Source organism: Limulus polyphemus, unplaced genomic scaffold (assembly GCF_000517525.1).
Source record: "Limulus polyphemus unplaced genomic scaffold, Limulus_polyphemus-2.1.2 Scaffold7938, whole genome shotgun sequence".
Classification (NCBI taxonomy): Eukaryota; Metazoa; Arthropoda; class Merostomata; order Xiphosura; family Limulidae; genus Limulus; species Limulus polyphemus.
Window position 1 is genome coordinate 24839 of NW_013673548.1, and position 9550 is coordinate 34388.

Genomic DNA, 9550 nt, shown 5'->3' on the forward strand with positions numbered 1-9550 from the left:
AGCCACTGGATAAACTCCAGCAAAGTTGATGTTTAGCAGGGAACACCGATTGCCAGTGAATCTGTTAACAGGATGCCCACCTTATGAAGAGTTGCCTGAAAATGTTTCAGAGTTTGTGAAAGTATTATCTGAAAGGATGGGTGATATTCACCCTCAAGTGCATTCAAACTTGAAAACGTCTGCTGATTCGATGAAGTTATTTTATGATAAGAGATCTACAGAAGTCAGCTTTGTACCAGGAGACAAGGTGTGGTTGTATAATCCCAGGAAGACCAAAGGGAAGTCTCCGAAGTTGTCTTCTCCATGGGAAGGCCCATATGACATAGTGGATCGTCTCTCAGATGTGACTTTCCGGATAAAATGTGGTCAGCGAGGTAAGCCAAAGGTGGTGCATGCCAACAGGCTTTGGCATTATCATGGTCCAGGACATTTCAGTTGGGACAAAGTGAACAACAGAACAAATGACGCTGCTGAAGACGTGCCACCTGAAAAATCCACTGTCAAAGAAGAAACTATACTCAGTTTTGAGAAGGGAAACAGTGAAGCCCTTGATGAAGTTACTACCACTGATGTGACTGTTACCGATGATAGGACATTTCCTGATGAAGCAGATGAACCCCACATGAAGCAGAAGCCAACGAGATGGAGACCAGTACGAAAGAAGATACGTCCCGTAAAATTAAGAGACTTTGTTTTATTGTAATTTTGTGTTTGTAAATTCTGTACATGTAATTAAGTTATTGTTAATTATTTATTGGTTTAATGTAAGTGGTTATTGTTCGGGATGAACAATACTAAGGAAGGGGCAGTGTTACGACAGCGGAGGTCATGTGACACTAGTAACATGTCATGCACTTCTAGAACGTTCATGAAACCTCAGGAAGTTGCTAGATTTCGGTATTCTTGTACATATTAGACGGCCAAGACGTGACGGCAATAATGTGTAATTGAACTGCGGACAGAGAGAGATTTATTGTTGAGCACGTGAGATCTTCGTTGTGAATTATAGCGTTTGTTATAGCGTGATCATGGAAATTAAGTGTATTCCAAAGTTGTATTTAGAAAGAATAAACCAGTTTTATTTAAGAAAGGACTTGTATCGCTAAAGTTTCTTGAGAAAGAAATTATACGGAAAAATTAACTAACGAACGGAGACGTAACAATATTACTTAATATGATGCAATATAGGGAAACAGTATGTTATCAAAAATTTAAAAACAAATAAATAAATTGTAACAGATTAATAAAAATGCTACTACAACTAGACTCAAATAAAAACAATTTATTACATATAACAACAGAAATCCAAACAAACAAACTTCAAACAACAAAGATACAAATGTTATCACTTAGAAAAAAAAATAATGAGTAAATTTGTGCCTGGCCAGAACTAAGTAGTACATACGTTAATAAACAATACAACATAAATTTAAATGGGATTAATTTCAGTAAATACCAAAGGAATTTGGAAAAAGAACCAGAAAAATAAAAAAAACTAATCTACCACAGAATAACACAATGTTTCAAAATTAAACAACTTCTCAACATCTTGAACAATATTGAGCAATAATTTTAACTATATTTCGGGAACTAACTAATTTTCAAAATCAAGGAAGGCTCTTTATTTAGTGGTTAGACAAGGAGTTTATGTCTCATGCGTCTAGTTATTACCCTAATCTAAATATCTTTCACAACATTAATCTCTATACATCACCACTAGGGGAAGCTGATGTCAGTTTCATGATACATACAAACATACTCAAAATCCATGTGCCCAAATGGAAGAAGAGTTAGCACTTTAATACCACTTAAAATTCATAGTTAAACTAAATGATAGAAGAAATAACATATGAATGATAAATAAAACCATAACGTAATAAAATTAATATTTGCTATCTCAAAAACTGAGGATTAATTTGTTTATTAAAATACTTACAGTCCAACTTTTTTTAGTTGGTTATTCCAATTCTTTTCCAAAATCAGCCAAACAACTCGAGATTGTAATTCTCTCATAAGTACAGGAAGGTCAGCTAGAGACAATATTCGTTTATATCCTTTTCTTACTATCCTTTTTTGATATAAAAAATACTATGATTAAAAACAAAAGTAACAACTTCATATTTTGTTGTTATTCAATTGATTACTTTCAGGAAGTTCCAAATAAATCTTAAAAATCATAGGTTATGATAACTTTGTAAGCATTTTAAGACGAAATATAAAAATCACAAAATAAGAATCAAATGTCGATGTCATCAATAGCTGTACTATTGAACAGCTATGCATTTGTTCACATTAAATTAAAATACTTTTACAGCATTGTAACATTTATAATAATCTTTAATAATTCCTTATATGTTTTAAACTTGGAAATATAATATCACCAATATATCTAATTAAAGCTGTTATAATAAGATACATATAACTAGTTTCTCAGCAACTAGTGTAGCATTGACATTGACTATGTGATCTATACTTACTTAGAAATATTTGATAAGTAAAACATCTTTACTTGAATAAAAAACACAAAAAAACATGTTTCTGAGAAGAATGATTAAGGTTAGAATTACTTTTGTCTTTGTACAAACAAAAGTAAAAAATAAAAGGGTATATAAAAAATAACATTTATGTCCAAAATACAGCACCTCTACAAAAACAAATGGTCACATATTTTCACAAACATTCATGTAAAAGGTACAATTCCAATCAGTATTTACTCTAAAGCTTTCTTTTTGTTAAACTATTTTGACACAATTCATGCAAAATACACTGCAAAAGTCTGGATAAAACTCTGACATGTATATAATTTACTTACGTATCTACCCATAGAAATAATAAGCGTGACATAAATGACACATGATGAAAATAGCTTCCTGCTTGATTCTGGAAAAAAAAAAGGGGGGGTTAGGTGGAATGCTTATGCAGTTAAGTAGTTAAAGTTAAGTTTTGAACTATGCTGATCCCAAGTTTTATCATTAGTAGACCCTGTTAAAAACATGTAAGTTTTAGTAGAAAACAAAAAATTACACCTTGGAGTGTGTATAACTGCTTGCTAAATTTACTTAGGCATAAATCAGATATACAAATTATACTTCTTACTTTTAACGCCATAGACTCAAATCTAAAATATATCTATTTGAGTAGTTATGGACAATTTTTAAATATGTCTTTTTGTCATTGTTTTTCCAGAATTTTATTAAATTTCCAAACAGTTCCAAAATTTGTAATTGTCTTTAGCTCATATAAACTTTCTATAAAAATACAAAATCATTAATTATCAAAGTGTAATTTTTATGGTAATAGACATTGTTTATTATATAACCTGATGTTTTATACATATTATTTTAGACATAGATGTATATCACTAATAAAATGTTTTTCCAAATGTGAAGGTGTGGTATGCAAATACTACATATCTCACTCTCCTATAGTGAATAACTATAGTGAATTACTGGAACTCAGTAAATCCTGTTGAGGATAAGTGATAATTTGCAACATGACAAATTCTAGGTTACCAGTAAAAAAATTATCTGATAAAGCTCTTGGACCAGATAATATTTGTCCAAGGGTTTGAAAGACGTTAAGGATTGAATATGTGAGTGTCCTGATACAATTTGTTTTAAGTCCTTGGATAGTGGGCAGGTGCCAAAAATTTGGAAGTTGGCTAATGTTACTCCTCTTTTCAAGGGAGGTGATAAAATCTGTCTTGGTAATTATATGCCTATTAGTCTTACAGGAGTGATGGGAACAGTTTTTGAAAGAATGATAAAAGATGCTTTGCAAAGTAATTTAACAAAGTTTAGAATTTTCTTGGATAGTCAGCATGATTTCATTAGAGAAAAATCTTGCCTTATTAAACTTTTGCCATTTTTTGAAGAGGTTACTGTTTGTGGTACATGTTGGGGCTAATGATATAAGGAAAGATGGATCTGAGGATCTTAATGATAAGTATAAAACACTGATAAGAGCATTTAAGGAAAGAGGTCACAGCTTGATTTTGTCAGGGATATTGCCAAAAATAAATTGTGAGGATGAAATACTAAGTAGGTCACTATAATCGAATGCCAGGTTTAGATCAATATGTAGGAATTAGCAAATAGGCTGGTTGGATTTGTGGGATAATTTTAATGGGAAATTTAATCTTTTTGGAATGGGTGGCTTACACTTAAACAAGGTAGGTAAGCATGTTGGTAAGGGCTATTAAATCAGCTGTAATGGTAAATTTAAACTAGGGCTAGACAGGGGTGAGGGCTATAGTATTAGTAAAATAGAAAATATATTTGACAGCAAAATGTACAACAGGTATAAAACATGAACATATTTTAAAATCTATGATTAATTGTTACTATTGTAATGCTCAAACTATTAGAAATACAATTGATGAGTTCATTGCAGTTGTGAAAACTGTGGATTTTGATATTATGGGTATCACTGAGACTTGGTTGGATTTGAACAATTTTGATGAGATAAATGTTTTTGAAATACCATGTTACAGATTATTTACTAGAGATAGAGTATTGAAAAAGGGGGAGGAGTAGCTTTATATGTGAGGAGTGAATTGCATACTGTTGAGTTAGAGCATATCAAAGAAAATAGCACTGAGGTTGGGTCAGTTTGGGTTAGTGTTAGTGGATATAAAGAGAAAAGTCTTGTAAATGGGATTTGTTATAGACCACAAGGTCAGAATGTGGAAGTTAATGAGAAATTGTAAAATAAGATCAGAATGGTAGCCGAAAAAGATGTTGTTATTATTATGGGAGATTTTAATTTCAGGGGTATTGATTGGGAAAATTTCAAATCTGACAGTGAGGGGATAAGTTTTTGGAAATTGTTCAGGATGGAACCTACATGAGAGGAAGCTATATTGTATTTAATATTAGCATCCAACGTGAATATGATAGACAAAGTTGTGGATGGTGAGAATTTAAGTACAAGCAACCATTGTACTATTAGGTGTGGGAGATTTCATTACATGTAGAATTGAAGAAGAATAGTACCCTGATTTTAAATTTCAGGAAAGCCAATTTTGATGAAATGATACATGGTCTTGCTTCTGTCGATTGGACTAAGAAGTTGGGAGAGGATCTTGAACAGATGTGGGAAGCATTTAGGGAATAAATGATATGCATACAGAACATACATATTCCCTACAGAAAAAAAGGGCAATGGAGCAGGATAAGCCAGTATGGTTTAGTAAAGGTTTAAGACATCATATTAGGGATAAACATAATAAATTCAAAAAATTTAAACTTACTGGAAATAATAAGGACTTGGAAGACTATAGGAAATCAAGAGAGCTGGTTAAAAAGGAAGTTAAAGAGCAAAAACTGTATATGAAAGAGGGTTGGCCGAGAGTGTTAAATCAAACAATTAGGATTGGGCCTTTTGAAAATGATAATGGGGAACTGATCTTGGAAGATTATGAGATGGTAAACTTATTAAATTATATGTTCTCTTTAGTTTTTGTGAAGGAAAATACAAGTATTATGCGTCAACCAGAGCACTTAATGTATGGGGAAAATATTGATGTAAAAAATATCATTTTAAGTTCTGAAATTGTAAGAGAAAAGTTGGGACACCTAAAAGTTGATAAATCCCCTGGACCAGACACTTTTATTCTATAGATTTAAATGAACTTAAAGAGTTTATCCGTGAGCCACTAGCTAATATTTTTTATAGGTCATTGAGTAGTGGAAGAGTATTACAAGATTGGAAGTTGGCTAATATTAGTCCAATATTTAAAGGAGGTGATAAACATTGTCTAGTCAATTATAGGCCAGTTAGTCTTACATCAATAGTTCGAAAGGTTTTGGAGAGTGTGATTTAAGATACATTGCAGAGTCACTTAAAGCAGTCTGATATAGTGTCAAAGAGCCAGCATGGTTTCATTAAGGGAAAGTCTTGTTTAACAAATCTTCTGACATTCTTAGAGGATGTTACTGCAAGAGTTGATGAAGGAAATAATGTGGATTTGTCTTACCTTGATTTTCACAAAGCATATGATAAAGTGCCTCACAAAAGATTTGTTACAAAAACTAAATCTGTGGGTGTGGGGGAAATGTTATTAAATTGGATAGAAAATTGGCTGGAGAGTAGAAAGTAGACAGTAGTAATAAATGGAGTTAGACCTGACTGGATCACAGTTACAAGCCGTGTGCCTCAGGGCTCTGTGCTGGGTCCTCTGCTGTTTGTGATTTATATTAATGATATTGACTATGGAATGACATTAAGATTTTTGGGGTGGCTAACTCTATCAAAGTTACTGAAGACTTACAGGGAGATTAAGATCATTTGATGCATTGGACCAATACATGGCAGATGATGTTTAATTATCTGAAATGTACAGTGATGCATGTAGGCTTTCACAATTCAAATTACTGTTGCAATATAAATGGGAATACATTAAATACTGTGGTTGAAGAAAAAGATCTTGGTGTTGTGGTAGAAAAATCATTTGTGTAAAAAAACAGTGTATTGTAGCTAGCAATAGAGCTTTTAGGATTTTTGGTAGCATTTATAAAAATATTGAATACAAGACAAGGAATTTTATTGTTTCACTGTACAGATCTCTTGTAAGGCCTAATTTAGAGCACTGTGTAAATTTTTTGTTGCCTTCCTTAAGAAGGACATTGAATTGTTGGAGAAGTTTCAAAGAAGAGCTACTAGATGGTTGGATTGTCCTATGAGGAAAGACTAAAATCTCTAAACTTGTTTTCTCTAGGAAAGAGAAGGTTCAGAGGGGATTTGACTGAGGAGTAACGATTATTAAGGGTATTAATAATATTGAGCCATCAAACTTTTTTGTGTTTAGCAGTGAAAACAATAGGACAAGGGGTCAAAAATTTTAATTCTGGTAGCGTAGGAGTCATCTGCGGTTTAGACATTATTACTTTTCAAACAGAGTGGTTGGCTTTTGGAATGAGCTGCCTTCAAGGGTGGTGGAGGCAAAACATTTAACTGAGTTCAACAAAAGATTGGATGAATACATGAGTAGTAAGGGGTGGTTATGGTTGGGAGCTAAAAGGGACATCATTGATGGGCTAAAATGCTCCTTTTTGTCCCTTTAAAATTTTACGAATTTATGTAGATAAGGGTATGGGTGTGGAATTGGTGCACCTGGATTTTCATAAAGCATTTGACAAGGTGCGACAAAAAAGCTTGTCAAAGTTATCTCTGTATATGTGGGGCATAGGTTGGTTCATTGTATAACAAATTGGCTAGATCAAAGAAAGCAGAGGGTTGTTATAAATGGAGTTCAGTGAAACTGGATTAATGTCACAAGTCAGCATAGGCATACAGGCTGGGGGAAAGGGGCAACTGCTCCCAAAAATTATGGGCAGATTGAGTCGTTCAAGCAAATTTTTTCCTCGGACTCTGGCAAATTAGAAAAACAGTAGTATCACTTTAGAGGGAAGAGAATCCTGCATACCTCCATGCCAGCAAAGGTGGAAAAATTAAACTTCATAGTACATCTGGTGGAAATATTTGATCTTGAATTTGATGTTAAAATTGCTCTTTCAATATTGTTTAGTCTTAGATTTTGCACAAAAATTATGCTTTAAGCCTGTCATTATCATTATATAATTGATTGTTGATGAAATTTAGCAAAATTCTTAAAATACTCACAAAATTGATCTAGTGATATTTAGCGATACACATATTAATAATTAGTATACATATCACCTATATGTCCCAATGAATTTCATTTTGCATGTATTCATTATCAGGATACTAACAGTCATACGTTTTAATTTCAGAGTCACGGTTTCACAAAAAGTCATTGTCATTTGTAATGAGTGCTGGAAGGAAATTGACTCACTCTATAAAGAAAACTATGTGAAAAAAAATCATAAAAGCGAGAAAGTCAAATTCAGTACAGTAGCCTATGCAAATCAATCACAACTCAGTAGCTTAATTGTTCATTGGGAGCGCAAAACATTGACACCTGGATCCTGATGAGGAATGAGCAAGCGGAAACAGCAACAGTATTTCTGCGAATCCTTGCACACAAAATAGTCCATCAGAAGAAACGGTTTAATCAGAAGTTGCCCATACAGAAATAGTATTAGAGGATATTCCTGATGCTGACAACAGTGCGAGTGATTCAGACTTTGCTACGGAAAATACTACCCCGGAAGCACAGCTCGTGTCTGAGACTGACATTTATTCCACTGTGGAATCACTATCAGTCTTGTCAGAGCTTTTTTTTTTTGTATAAGAGGCCACATATTTTACAGCAGGCGTTTGCGACTTGTTAGCGATAAATTCGAACAATAAACGGACAGCACACAATCCACCTGTTTTAAAATAATATATTCAAAACAAGTCAAACGTAAGTACAAAAATTCTTTAGATGATAAGTTATCACAGTTGTATCAAAAACTCTAAATAATGATCTTTTCTTGTCAAAAGTCCACACAGACTGATTCAATTACTTTATAATCCAATAGACAAGACGAATTATTTTTCTCTACTTTGTTTCTTACTATACAATTTGCAATAAATTCACTTACGTTACCCCGTGGGTTACCAGAGTTATATCCCTAAATTTAAATAATTGTCTCCTTTTCGTCAAATTCCACACAGAATGGTTCAATTACTTTAGACTTTGAACACCCTTTGACAAGACAAATTATTTTCCTTATCTCCGTCAAAAAACTGTGAAACTCACTTTAAGTTTAAAATATCGCCCATTACCACTTAAGTAACAATCACACAGTCTATCTTCACTTTCACTAACTTGACTTAACTTGTTGGTTACCACAGTTATATCCAGAGCTTTAAATAATTGTCTCTTTTTATTTTCGTCAAAAGTATACACAGGCTGGTTCAGTTACTTTAGAACCCAATTGACAAAACAGGTTATTTTTCATATCTCTGTTGCTAAATACAGCTGTGAAACACACTGCTACGTCTCTGTTTGTTTGTTTGTTAATACTTCGAAGATACAAGTCCTTTCTTTACAAAACTTGTTTATTCTTCCTCAATACAACTTGTAATACACTTAATTTTCACAGTTACACACAATATAGTTCACAACAATTCACTCACTTTCTATTGCGCTTAGACTTAATTGTCCGTCCCGCAAACTATAGTTCCGATCTCTGTGTCTGCTATCCTCCGCTCCCGCCGACCGTAATCGCTGTCTTTCTTTCTCTCTGCCTGCTTCGTCTTCGCCACGTCTCTGCCTCCGTCTCCACTACTGCTTCGACTCCGCCTCGTCTGTCTCTCTCACTGTCTAGCGCACTTATATACGATAATACTGCCTGTTCTAGAAACTTCTAAGACTCTCAACACGTGCCACCAGCGTCAATTTAATCCCACTGTCGCCACACACTAGCGAATCTTCTAGAATACTCGTCACGTGACCCCCACTGTCGTAACATTGCTCCTTCCTTAGTATTGTTCGTCCCGAACAATAGCCACTTACATTAAACTAATAAACAATTAACAATAACTTAATTAAATGTACAGAATTTACAAACACAAAATTAAAATTCAACAAAGTCTTTTAATTTTTTGGGACGTATCTTCTTCTGCACTGGTTTCTGTC

The 9550-nt window shown here is 33.5% G+C and overlaps 1 protein-coding gene across 1 annotated transcript in view; it reads right to left on the reverse strand.

Annotated features, from left to right (window-relative positions):
* LOC106474985 (multidrug resistance-associated protein 1-like) overlaps window positions 1–9069 on the reverse strand; it is a 29517-nt gene extending 20448 nt beyond the window's left edge. Inside the window, exons 1-3 of the mRNA XM_022403232.1 lie at window positions 9049–9069; window positions 2813–2880; window positions 1937–2068 (exon numbers count right to left, since the gene is read on the reverse strand). Of these exons, the coding sequence (XP_022258940.1) occupies window positions 1937–2068; window positions 2813–2844 (164 nt within the window). The 5' untranslated portion in view covers window positions 2845–2880; window positions 9049–9069. The remainder of the gene's footprint in view (window positions 1–1936; window positions 2069–2812; window positions 2881–9048) is intronic.
* Between the last annotated feature and the right edge of the window lie 481 nt (window positions 9070–9550).